Source organism: Sander lucioperca, chromosome 21 (genome assembly GCF_008315115.2).
Source record: "Sander lucioperca isolate FBNREF2018 chromosome 21, SLUC_FBN_1.2, whole genome shotgun sequence".
Lineage (NCBI taxonomy): Eukaryota > Metazoa > Chordata > Actinopteri > Perciformes > Percidae > Sander > Sander lucioperca.
This window is the reverse complement of record NC_050193.1, coordinates 7277318-7291074: the sequence shown is the minus strand read 5'-3', so window position 1 is coordinate 7291074 and position 13757 is coordinate 7277318. Positions and strand designations below refer to the sequence as shown.

At 41.2% G+C, this 13757-nt stretch overlaps 1 protein-coding gene across 11 annotated transcripts in view; it reads left to right on the top strand.

The window, feature by feature from the left end:
- dnm2a (dynamin 2a) overlaps window positions 1–13757 on the top strand; it is a 38264-nt gene that overhangs the window by 8598 nt on the left and 15909 nt on the right. For 9 of the 11 annotated variants that reach the window (XM_031312499.2, XM_031312496.1, XM_031312498.1 and 6 more), the window contains exons 2-11: window positions 3203–3276; window positions 3511–3660; window positions 4893–5096; window positions 5407–5505; window positions 5585–5745; window positions 5833–5975; window positions 6376–6511; window positions 6618–6685; window positions 7336–7474; window positions 10622–10708. In XM_031312499.2, the coding sequence (XP_031168359.1) occupies window positions 3203–3276; window positions 3511–3660; window positions 4893–5096; window positions 5407–5505; window positions 5585–5745; window positions 5833–5975; window positions 6376–6511; window positions 6618–6685; window positions 7336–7474; window positions 10622–10708 (1261 nt within the window). Of the gene's footprint in view, window positions 1–3202; window positions 3277–3510; window positions 3661–4892; window positions 5097–5406; window positions 5506–5584; window positions 5746–5832; window positions 5976–6375; window positions 6512–6617; window positions 6686–7335; window positions 7475–8150; window positions 8290–10621; window positions 10709–13757 lie in introns of all 11 variants that reach the window. The other 2 variants (XM_031312506.1, XM_031312504.1) reach the window with 1 other exon arrangement.

The following is a 13757-nucleotide window of genomic DNA, read 5'->3' as shown; positions in this document are numbered from 1 at the left end:
GTTTCACCACAGGACTACAGTCTGGGAATAGCAGGCAGTATGTCGTATGGTAGCTCCTCTCTTTTCTCCTGTCCTGTGGCTTTACACAATGCTTACGGTCTGAAGTCAGCAGGCAGGCTGAACACCGCCATAGTCCCCTCAGGCCTGTAGGTCTGGCAGTAGGGAGGGAAAGGAGAATGTGGGTTAGTGACATGATCAGCTCTGCTATGATTGTTCCAGGGCTGGTGATTACCACCAGATGTAGTATGTTTTCAGAGCAGCAGAGAGGCCTTCAAAATTGGGAGGGGAGTGCAGAAGACTGGGTGTAGGAGCCTCATCTGAGGGCTGACTAGGCAACTTTGGCCTTTATTAAAGTTCTTCAGGTTCCAAGCCAACTGTGAAAAAGTTCTCATTGTTGGTGTCTCAATAATGCACAGTTGTGCCAATTGCATTTGTCCTTGTTTGTTTACTGTCATATCATGCTTAACTTTATTGTCCATTAGATTTGCATAACATGGACATTTGTCTTTGGTACTTGCATATAAGACAACACACACCATATGAAACAGTGCATAGACTACACAACAATTCACAGCAATTGTGCATAAATGCAATGCATTACCTTGTGCATGTTTTTGGTTGAGAATGTGCACATAGCAAGACAATGTCAAGTCTCAGGCCCGAGGCTAGTGTGGTTAAGGCGTTATCGTGGGTGATATATCTTGTATTGCCACAGCCTGAGCTCACAGAAAAGCTAACAGCGGCCAGCTGAAGTCATGGGCTTTATCTGTCCTTTTAAAAAGGCAGTAAATTGAGCAGCAGGAAACAAGTTCTATTTTTCAAGAAAAATGCCACATTACAAAATCTCAACCACAAAGGGAAAATCCATCCTAAAACAGAATGTATATTTAGCTTTTCTAATAATTTTGATCAGTAAAGTCAGTTTTTACAAATGTAAATAACATTCTCCCTAAATTGGAAATTACTGTTTCCAGGTTGTTTTTATAGACATCTGTCAGTCTGTCTGTATTAAAACACCTGAACATCATGAAATTGGCTAAATCTCTGCTTCTTCGCCCTCTTTTCAGTTGGCAAACAGCTCATCACTGCCAACATCTGGTAAAGATTGGGACAGACAGCCCAGCTGACTAAATCATCAAATCATGGTTGGAACGTCGTATAACAAAATCAACATAAATTAAAGGTCAATGACAACAGCTATGCTGTCTGTATGATTGGCTTTATCGACGATTAAATGTGTGATTCAGAGTAAGTTCAGAAAGACACAGCCGGTTGAACATGTCCATTCAGTGTCCTCCTGCTCTCTCTGGTCACCTATACTTTGTTTTAATGCAGCCAAATTCACAATATAGTTGTTGTCATTAAAATATTTTTTTCTGTTTCTGTTGTCAGACGACTGAACTATTATGAAATAGTTATTTATTTGAGGTCCATAAACACTACACGTTAACCAGTCATTCCCGAGCTGCTGCGCTGCAGCGACAGATCCTTATTTTATGATAGCGACATTGTCTGACAAATCAACATAAATCCAAGTTTATGACAACAAATGTAACTGGCTTAATGTGGACATACTCTTAAGTCTGTGGTCAAAATGAGTTTCATTTAAATGTCAATCAAAAAATGTAGGCTATTCGTAATATCACCACAGATGCTGTCATAGTACCATAGTCTGTGGAGCAGCTTTGAAATTTGTCCTTAGATGACAGTATCATTACAGTCTGCTTAGGTCAGTGTTAGGAGAGAATTGTTTAAATTCATATATACTGAAGTGTTGAATATTGTCAATTAAGGGTGTCACGATTGAAATTAAGTCACAATCTCGAATTCCGAATAAAAAAATTGAATCATCGCCATGCCCCCATGTCACGTCCGGTCGGCTTGCCAAGCGGAAAAAAAACATAGAAAAAAACACGTGTAGCCTGCTCGAGGTAGCCCATTTCCTGATTCCTGATTTCTCAGGGCAGTGGTGGCCTAGGGGTTGGGACCGGGAGGTCCGCGGTTCAATCCCCAGACCGGCAGGTAAAATCTTGGTGGGGAAAAGTCCCTCCCTCATTACCACCACTGACGTGCCCTTGAGCAAGTCCCTTAACCCCAACCGCTCCAGTGGAGCTGCTCAATGGCCAGCAGATCAGACTGTGGTTGTACTGGGCAGCTTCCAGGTATGAATGTGTAATGTGTAATGTGTGACAGGTCATCGTTGCAAATGAGAAATTGTTGTCAATTGACTTACCTTGATAAATTAAAAGTTAAAAATAATAATAATAAAAAAAAAAATCTACCACCACTCCAGTGGAGGTGCTAATGAGCTAGATTATTACACACAATGTAGAAGTATTTTGGATTTCCAGTGAGTTATGTTGACAACGTTCGCGTTTTCGACAAAAAAGCCACAGTTTGCAAGCTCTGCTATGTACGTGTACCATATTCTTCCACTGGCAGCACGACTAACATGGCAGTTAATCTGTGTGGTATATCTTCAACTGTTCGGAAATAGTTTAAGACACTTCATTTTTCAGAGAAGACTATGGACATGGCTGTTTTTATTGTTTTTTGTTTGTTTTGTTGTGAACTTGAATGTCATCTTCTGTGAAGAAGACTGCAGTTACAAAAGAGAAACTAGATGGCAGGTTATAGATAAGTTATTGTTACATTATGTTGTTAATAACTGTTTTAAATTTGACAATGTAGTGTGGTACATTGCGAACAAAGGTCAGATCTAGAAGTCTAGTCTAAAAATGGCATAGCAACCTACGCTTTAAAAAAAATAAATGTAAAAATTGAGAATCAAATTGAACCGTGACCTTAGAATCAAAAATGTAATCGAATCGAGGATTTGGAGAACCGTGACACCCCTGTTGTTAATAGGGTGGATTTTCTCCACAGTGAGAGTGGGTGTGAATGAATTTATCTCTTAAGCTCTAATGATGAGAGAAAATTACTTTGTCAAGCTTTATTTGTTGTGAAACAAGTTGGAGGCGTGAAATTCCCCCTTGCCCATCAATTTACCAGAGGCCTCGCTGTGAGCACATGGACATTGAGTGTGAGTGTAATGAATAATTGAACGTTTTTTCTGTCCCTTTTTTTTCGTTTTTTCTTTGAACATGCCCTCATCCTGTTTTGATTTTCTTCCTTTTCATCCTTTCTACTCTCTACAATTCTGGTGTTTATGTTTCTTCCTCTGTCTGTCTCTCTCCCTCAGGGATTTTCTTCCACGTGGATCAGGCATCGTTACCCGTAGACCTCTCATTTTGCAGCTGGTCAACAATAAAGCAGGTGAGTGTTACCAGTCGTGTGCACAGCCACATTCCCCATCTCCTTTCATCGCTGCCCTGCACATGGCCTCTCTGTCACAGTGCCTCAAGCTAAGCTCACTGTCTGCTATTTGCTGCCTTCGTCTCTTTAATTTAATATTCCCTTTTTCTCTCTCTCCCCTGCTCTGTCTTTCTCTTTGTCCTTTTCTCTTCCTCCACCCTCCCCTTGTGTACATCACTTTGCCCCTGTGTTTAGAATATGCTGAATTCCTGCACTGCAAAGGAAAGAAGTTTGTGGATTTTGATGAAGTGCGGGCGGAAATTGAGTCAGAGACCGACAGGATAACAGGCTCCAACAAAGGCATCTCTTCCATCCCAATTAACCTGAGGGTCTACTCCCCAAATGGTAATGGACACAAGTCTTACTGAAAAAACACACATACCGTAAATACGTTTTGCTCTTTGGATTACGTAAAGTACATTTGCATGTTATATGATAATATATACCATATTGTAATGTTCTAATGTGTTTTTTACTCCATCACTTAATAGCTGTCACAAACTATTTTATTTATCTCCTTGTGGGAGCCGTTGCAGGAATTCACAGTCAAATTTGACATTTTCATGTTTATTTCTTTCAGTAAATGTAACACTTATAAGTATTGTGGCACCGGTTCCTAAACGACCGGCATCTACCGGGCCGAATGACAACGCAGTTACAGGCAACGTTAGCCTTACATCCGCTAGTAGCTGGCTCAAACACTGTTAAAATGCATGTGGCTGTATTTCACTCAAAAGGATTCTAACACCTAACAGTCTGCAGCTAAAGACTTAATTGTGCGTACAATTGCAACTCGTAAGCTCATAGTGCATTCAATGTAGTTGTAAAGAACCCTTCTGCCATCTAGTGGTTCTTCTTTTTATTGTTTAACAGCAATTGACAGGTGAAATAAGCTTTAAATATATAATTTAAAGTTAACAATATTGCCTTAGCAATAAACGAGCCATTCTTTAATGTCACCAACTGTCGTTTTGTGCTCTTCTTTACTTTTAAAGTATTGGTTCAGGTACCATTTAGGCACCGGCACTGTCGTTCTCACACCGGTATCGGAAAAAACCTAAATAATACCCAACCCTATTCAAGTGTCTTGTACACAAGATAAAGCCTTCCCCGACCACCACAGACACCCATTGATATCCTAGATCCGATCGTGTAGGAGTCTGTTGGATGCTTTATGAGAAGGGAGGAAAATTAGGTTTTACTAAAAGAACAGGACTATTTATCTTGTTATGTAAAAGAACAAATTAACAACACTATCATTACGGTGATTGCTCTTTTACTGAGAATGCTATTGATTAATAACTATTAACATTTGTTTGTTTGCATCCCTTAGTACCTAGGTTTCTAGTCAAATCAAGTATTAGGTTAGTGTGTAAAATCAAACTAAATATATTGCGTTAAAAAAAAAAAGGATGATTATAGAAATGTACTTGAGTTAATGATGCTATATTATTAAGATGTAGGCTTGTTTTGTAATACAACTACATTCTGCACTTAGATTTATTCATGAGTTATAATAATTTATGGTAAAGCATTATTTGCTTTTCTAATTGTTGAATGACTTCAATGTGACTCAGTGCTGAACCTGACCCTGATCGACCTTCCGGGAATGACTAAAGTTGCCGTCGGAGACCAGCCCGTAGACATCGAGCACCAGATCAGGGACATGCTGCTGCAGTTCATCACCAAGGAGAGCTGTCTGATCCTGGCCGTCACTCCTGCCAACACTGACCTGGCCAACTCCGACGCTCTGAAGATCGCCAAGGAAGTGGACCCACAGGGTAAGCATGTAGTAATTCAGAAGTCAAAGAGCAGGCCTATGAACACAATGTAACACACACATAAACCTCTTAAGGTTTTTTTCTTATGTTATTCCATGAAACAGAAAAATGACAACATTGCATATTATGTTATTGCTTTATTATTATTATTATTTCAGTTTCTTAAGAAAGGGTCAAAGACACTGACATAATGATTCTGTGTATCAGTATTTTTCCTCTATTATATTATAAGAAATGTAGAAGGAAACAACATAGTGAAAGGTAACAATCTGTTTGAATTTATCTAGTAACACTTTATAATTTTGTGCAGGTCTGCGTACCATCGGTGTTATAACAAAACTGGACCTGATGGACGAAGGGACGGATGCAAAGGACATCCTAGAAAATAAACTCCTGCCACTGCGTAGAGGTGAGGATTATACACACAAAAACACATTCACAGACTTTGTTTCTGACTCAAGAGTGACTATTTGTGTTGTTGTTTGCAGGCTACATTGGTGTGGTGAACCGCAGTCAGAAAGACATTGATGGGAAGAAGGACATTCGCGCTGCTCTGGCTGCAGAGAGGAAGTTCTTTTTGTCCCACCCTGGCTACAGACATATGGCAGAACGTATGGGCACACCACATCTACAAAAAACACTTAACCAGGTCTGCTATCAATTGTTTGTTTTTAAATTGTAAAATATAATGCCATTCATTCTCTAAAATAACAGTACTACCTCTGTCTGTATCTAGCAATTGACCAACCACATCAGGGACACTCTGCCTGGTCTGCGCAGTAAGCTGCAGAGTCAGCTCCTCTCACTGGAGAAGGAGGTGGAGGAGTATAAGAACTTCAGTCCAGATGACCCAACACGCAAGACCAAGGCCTTGTTGCAGTGAGTGCATCTGAATATTTCTGCTCATAACAATGCAGAAATTATGGTATGGAGGAAACTGCGCTGAAACATGTCAGTCCTGTCTAAACAAGTCCCCCACGTGAAAAAGCTCAGTCTGCTCTGATTGGTCAGTGTTTTCAGGTCTTTCACATCTTCACTCCTGGAGTCTCTGCAATACCATTGCAGCCAGGGAATGACTGTAGCATAGTATAGTTGTGACATCGCAACCATATGGAAGTCATGACGGCTCATTTAAAGACTTGAAAACATGGAAATCTCACTTTTTACCAAAATGGGAGTTTAAGGAACAGTAATTTTTGCAGTGGATCTCCAGTAAGCCTGTAGTTGCAAGGAGATCATTAACACCGGCCCCATGTCTTTTGTGCTTGACCCTTATCAGGATGGTGCAGCAGTTTGGTGTGGACTTTGAGAAGTGCATTGAGGGCTCTGGGGACCAGGTGGACACCAATGAGCTGTCGGGTGGTGCCAAAATCAACCGCCTATTCCATGAACGCTTCCCCTTCGAACTGGTCAAGGTAGGTGTGCCATGAAGTACAGTTATTATTGTTCTTGTGCTTTGGTCTTCACAAAGATTGAATTGTTGTTAGAAGATATAATTTGCACCTTATCCCCATCTCCCAGATTGTGTTTGATGAGAAAGAGCTTCGGCGAGAAATCAGTCATGCAATCAAGAACGTCCATGGTGTCAGGCAAGTGGAACGGAAATAAATAAAAAATCTGCCTGACTTTGAAGTAGCCACCCACAGAGCTGTGACCAACCATTTTTACATGAAATACTGCTGTACCCACATGCTTCGCTTTTCTCCCTTCATAAAAGCTGCTATTCTCCTATAATTCAAGTTTTAATAATCAAGCCTTGACATTGCAGACTAAAAGTGCCAATTAAAACAGTTTTTTGTTGTTGTATGTGACATGTATTTCTTTTATTTTACTTTCCCTCACCGTTCTTCCAATTCCCCTTATCTCCCCACTGCAACACCACCCACTCCTTTTCTGTTTCTGTCTGCTGAGGCATTCAGTTATCATGAGGTTTTATGTTAAATGCATCTTAGTCCACTGTGCTAATGTTCTCATGTGTTCTTCACTGATACTCTCCTTTAGGTATTATCTCATTTGTGGTTGTTTGCTTACACACTTTGGCATTGTATCTTTCCTCCCCCTGTTGTGGCTGTCAGTATGTTAGTTTTCTGTTTCTTTCTCTTTGTCTATAACCTCAGATCTCTTTAGTCACCTTTTGTGTACCTAATCATCTGTCTATTCATTTGTTTTGTTGGCCTACATGTCCGTTAACTGTCCCATCTGTTTGCCACTGTGCCTCTGTCTCTCTGTGCATCCTCAGAACGGGGCTGTTCACTCCAGACCTGGCGTTTGAGGTCATCGTGAAAAAGCAGATCGTTAAGCTGAAAACGCCCTGTCTCAAATGTATCGATCTGGTCATTCAGGAGCTCATCAACACAGTCAGGCAGTGCACCAACAAGGTACTGCAGGTGTCCAGCATCTCCCAACCCAGCCGAGACATAGGGCAGGGCCAACCAGGGGTGAGGCAGAGGGTTTGCTGACGCAGAACATTAGCCAAAAGCTTCTTACAATATCCATAAAAAAGATCAGTTCAGTTCTTGTACTTTAATAAAGAAATGTTCTGTGCGCTTTATCCAGCGGTTCTGTGCGGTTAAGCCCAGCCCAGCCCGATTAGCCCTGTGTGCAGGCAGCGCTGTCGTGTTGTGGAGTGTTGTGACGGGTGACGTGTCGTCGTGGATATGAGATGTTTCAGGGACTCAACCTGTCTGAGCATCTATGATCTCTCCTGGACAAGCTGCAGGTCTCATAGCTCAGCACACATAGTCAGCAAAACATGAAATGGTCTTAATAAGCTGTAATTTGGTCTTAACTTGGAGGTGACTTGTTCATCTCTACCACATTGTCCTAGTTTTAGAAGAAGTCGCTTGTCAGGGAAGAGGATGTGAAAGACCTGTGGCTTGTTCTTCACTGCTTGATTTGTCTGTCAACGACTAGAAATGACTAACTGAACAAAGACTTGTTCTCTTTTTATTTCTTCTCTTTCCTGGCTGTCCTCTTTTTCTCTTTCCGTAATTTCTGCCTATCCCTTTCTCTCACTATTACCACAACACGCAATCTGACCCCATGACCTTTCAGAACGGGGCTCTTCACCCCTGACCTGGCTTTCGAGGCGATAGTCAAAAAGCAGATCCTCAAACTCAAAGAGCCCAGCCTCAAATGTGTGGACCTTGTGGTGTCCGAGCTCACCGCACTCGTCATGAAGTGTGCCGTTAAGGTAACCAGGGACACACCTGCTGAGATGATGGCATGAAAAGAGAAGGGATTTCTTTCCTCTCTAAATGTCTATCTCTGTCATATCAGTAAAATGGTCACCCCAGTAAAATCAGTCCCATTCCCACCCTTGCCATCTGTGCCCTTTGCTTTTAAATGTGTGTATCGTCCCATCCCTAAACTCTATCCCACCAAAGGAAGTCTCCATACCATTCAGATTGAGCATTGACTTACAAATCACATCTGAAACTCCCAGTTTCCCAGTTAACCTCAGCATCAGCTCATGTAAGCATTTTTTTTCTCTGCCCATGGCCCTGGTCTGCGCTCCCTCGCTGACCCACATGGCAGACTGATATTCCGCTTTGTGCTGAACCGGATGGAAAGGGAGTGATGTGAGGGCAGAGATGATACTTACGGCGTTTTTCCATTACATGGTACCTGCTCGACTCGCCTCGACTCCACTCGCCTTTTATTGGTTTTCCATTATGGAAAAAAAGTCCCTGGTACCTGCCAACAGGTACTTTTTTTAGTATCACCTCCATCAAGGTTCCAAGCGAGCCGAGGCGATGCCAAAAAGTGACATGAAAACCTGCAGACTACTGATTGGTCAGAGAGAATCGTCACTAATCACTGCGTCATCATTGCTAGCGACTAACTGTTACCTGAACAAACCCGCAATTTTTAAATAGTTTAGCCAGCGGTGTTTTTTTTCCTGCCTCCAGCTTCTTTTGAAACAAAATGTGTCTTCTGGCTGTGGCAACAGCCACATGCCGAGAATCAAAAACAACACACCTTCGACGTTCTGTGTGTTGGTGCGTTCATGCCACCTGGGAATATCAGGGACCGCCCCCGTGATTACGTTGTTTTTCCGACTGCCAGCATTCACGTGGTCGGGATGCGTGTTCTTCTTCTGTTTATATTGGCGTTTGGCATAACAACTTGTTGCATGACTGCCACCAACTGTTGGGCGTAGCCTAGAGCATCAGGTGTGTGAAAACATGGAGGCCACAATAACAAAAGAGTTGCTGCTGTTTTCTTATGCGAGCATACAAACAGCATATGGACAGGTGTTTGTTTGTGTTATCTGCAGGACAACGAACGGGAAAGGACACGGATAAGGTGTTGTTTTTATACATGGGCCTATTTATGAATAATTTGAAACATGTCTGTATGTTTCTTGGCAGAGGCGTTGGTCCACAATAAACAGTTTATTGTCATTGAAATATTTTCATTGAACCAAAGTCGCCTACATCAAACGTCAGTTGTCACCAACTGGGAAACTCTGTTAGCAAAATCTAGCCCCAGTTTCCCTCCTCTGATTCCCACATGAAGTGACGTGAATGATGACGTTTTCACTGGGAAAAATGTTTTTTTCGATTCCCATGAACGCGCGAAGTGTGTGTGTGTGTGTGTGTGTGTGTGTGTGTGTGTGTGTGTGTGTGTGTGTGTGTGTGTGTGTGTGTGTGTGTGTGTGTGTGTGTCGGTCGGTCGGTCGGTCGCGTTCGGTCACGGCAGTTTCCTGCGGCGTCGCTATGATGACCAGCCACGCTCGCCTCAGGCATGAGGCGGTACTAAATCTGCAAAGTAAGAAGGAGGACAGGGCACCGCAGCCGAGCCGAGCTGGTACTAGCAGTGGGTAAGCGCCATAATAGTCCGTGGGCTCTGGGTCATGGATGTATTGGTCCACTGGCAGCTTGAATAGAGTGTTTCCGTAGCAACGGTGCTCCACTGCCATCTTGTGGACAGAGGAAGATGCTGCACACTTAAATTATTCAATAAACACACAGTAACCCAGCCATCCTTCCCCTCTGTCTCTGGGGTGTACCTCTGCCTCACCCCATTCTGTCACTTTCCCTTCTCATCCAGTCTTCACTAACATTAATACTATCAAAACTCAGCTAGAAATGACAGTTTTAAATGTATTGTAAGTTTGGACATTGCCCGGTTAGTTTAAAATATATAACGTGAGTCTTTGATTAAAAAAAAAACAAAAAAAAAAACAGCATGATAAAGGCAATGGCAAACACAAAGCATTACCACATTGATTCTTAATTCATGACGTCATCCCTGGCTGATAGTAAATACCTTATCACCTTGTAGAACAATCGTTTTTATGTGTGTGTTGGTTTGTGGTTGTTTGGATATGTGTGACACTGAAATGTCACTTGACTACCTCTTTCCCTTTGTTCTCCTACTTATTCTCACTTATCACTCCTGTTTGTCTCTGACACTTATTGGTAAGTCTTACTAAGCTCAAGCTCACATGTAAGTGTGTGTGTATATGTGTGTGTTTGTCTCAGTTCAGTGCTACAGCTGTGTGTTGTGTTGTCTTTCAGCTAAGTTCCTACCCCAGGCTGAGAGAGGAGACTGAGAGGATTGTCACAACCCATGTCAGAGAAAGAGAAGGGAAGACCAAGGACCAGGTAAGTTGCTAGGATGTTGATTAAATAGACTAGTTGCCCTCACGCCCACCAAGTGCGCTCAGGTCAGCCTTTGATGTTTATCTTTTTCATATGCAGAAAAAAATACAGTAAGAGCTGCAATCTGCAATTCATATGTAGCCCCACTGCAGTATTATGTTGAGATGCTGGTGGGACGAAGTGACACCCCTTAAGTTATCGTATAAATGGGGGAAGGGGAATGCGACCAGATGTAGCATGGGGTGAAGTAGACAACTGATGCCTGAACACTCACCATTAGCTGTAATAATGTGTCATCTGGCATTGTCAGTCTCTGTATCTGTTGATTCTCCAGCTGCAGCATAAGGACAAAATTGCATTGTGTGACCCTTACAGGCATCAGATATATTTTGCTTTAACATTTGTCAAATGGACAGGGTCCCCGCGGGTCCATTTCATGTGGGACTGAGTCCGACTCGTCATCCGTTTTTTATTTATTTATTTTTTTTAATTTTTTTTTTTTTTAAACACAATTTGACCAGTGCACCATCTGAGGGCAGCACTTCGATCTGTGTGGTTGCTACCTGCATCATTCCATAGGTGACTGACGAGTCGATCACGGGTGGCTGGAGAAAACAACCAGTAATCATGAAGCAAGGTGTGCTTTATATAAAATGACGATACAGCTGGGGACAATGGGCCACATAGCACTCGATTCACACATGAAAGCAGAGAAGCACAAGAAGTATGTGTCGTTGCAGGCAAGTAGTTTGCCCATAAGTATCTTCTCATCTACACAGTCAGCCATGTCAGGGTCAGTGATGGGAGTAACGCGTTTACAGCAGTGTATTCCTTTTTGCTGTAACGCAGTAATATAACGCATTACTAATACAATTTCGGTAATATTATACCCGTTACAATCTCAGTAACGCGAGTTACAATGCATTTAACCCAACATTTAGTTGTGTTTTGATTTTTTAAGAATTCACCAACACCATAAAACATTTCGGCACAGAGAAAAAAAGTCAGCGAGTGTTATTTCCTGTTGCTGTATTCGGTGGTTGAAATGACTGCAGAGACGGATACATTTGCGACATGGACATTATTTTCAGGAGTGTTTTACGCTGCGTTGAGGCGAGCTGTCCCGTCACTGTTCCCGTGGTCAGAGCCAGAACCAGAGACGGTAGGCTATAGGGACATCTGTGTCCTGTCAGTGCTGACAGCAATGTGCCCGAGCAACTGACAGATAACAACATGTCAGGAATGAATGTTTAGTTTTGCTACACGTAATATCGTTACGTTTTATCAGCGGTGGAAAGTAACTATACCGTAGGCTACTTCGATTCAATTAAGGTGCTTTTAATTGAGTATTTTCATTTTCTCCTACTTAACTATTACTATTTATTTTATAGCTTTAGTTACTTTGCAGCTTCAGATTAATAATACAAAATAATATGAATAAATTATGATGTATTAAAGTGGATAAAGAGGAGACTTTGTTGATACCGTGGTGAAATTCACAATAGCTACCTGCCAAGTCATACTTCCGCTATGATTTTGATGAAAGTAACTCAAAAGTAACGCAAAAGTAGTGTAAAGCATTACAATTCAGAGGTAGTAATATTGCAATATAACTAATTACTCGCAAATGACAATAACTAGTAATCAATAATGTATTACATTTTGGAATTAACTTGCCCAACACTGGTCAGGGTTGTAAGGCGAATCAGCACGTGGTATAAAAGTTGTCGTGTCCCTGTGACCTGTCTTGAGTGTGGCCCTGGTGAGCTCTGCCGCGCTACGCTTCGCCACACCATTATGTGTCGTGTTGCGCTGAACTTTTTCCTGTTTTTTTTAGTCGTGGTAAAGTCTTAAATTTTCCGTTTAGAGGACTTGAAAAAGGTCTTCAAAGGCATTAAATTAGCTGTTAAACAATGTGCAGATACACTGATGGAGAAAAGTAAAAGCATATAAGGGCCTTTCCATTGCTGGAAATGCTAGCTTGCCAGCTGAACATGTAGAATGTTTTCCTTCTAGTGTGTGTATGTTTGCAGTCCATTTAGCCCAGCTGCAGTTTAGTGCACAAAACACAAATTAAACACCAATTGCATATTATAAGCTCTAAAATAGATTATTTGATCAACTTGTATTTAATTGAACTGCATCAGATTAGTTTGTTTGCATCTTCCAAGGTTCTATAGACTCGAAACTATCTAAATCTCTAGAACACAAGTATATAATTAGGGCTTAGTTCTGTCCGAGAAGTAGTTTGATCAAATAACTTTAAACCATTTTGGTTAGATTCTTTTCTATCTATATTGAGGAAAAATGATTGATCAACCACAGATGCAACACACACATTTTCCAACTTCTTGTTTTGTTTAGTCATTGTTATAGTTATATCACAGCTACGCACCATTCTGTATCATGGTGGAAAATCTGTTATTGTAAAAATTAGTTTCAGTTGACAGTGATAGTCAGTATCGATTGGCACCACTTTCCTTAAATCAACACAGTGAAATCCTGTGATAGACGTGACAAAACAGCAATGTGCAGAAAATTAAATTAGAGATCACTCCATTATTTCAAGACATCACAAAAAAAGAAATGAATGTGATGCCATTACTGTCTTCCAAAAACTGAAGTGTTGTCAGAACTTTATTCTTGCCTTGGAACAGCATTAACTTCATTAAAAAACAAGACTAATGAGAGTTTTAGGTTTTCCTTGCAGATCTGTTAACCAGGAAGTGAGGCAGGTTGAATTGTAGGGTTTATAAACTGAAACTTTCGAGTAAAGCATATTCTCAACTCCACCACATCAGCAATTTGCAGCATTGATAATATCAGTCTGACTATATTGGTATAGCTGTTTATAAATCTAGCTGTAGATGTAATCTCTCTTGTTTTTCTTAGTTCACAAGTGTGAAGTTTCAGAAGTGAGACCTAGTACTTTCTCCTTTGTGTCTTCTTAAAGAGCTTATATTATGCTTTTTGGCTTTTTTCCTTTATTGTTAAATATCTTTTTTTGTGCATGTAATAGGTTTACAAAGTGAAAAAGCCCAAAGTCTACACC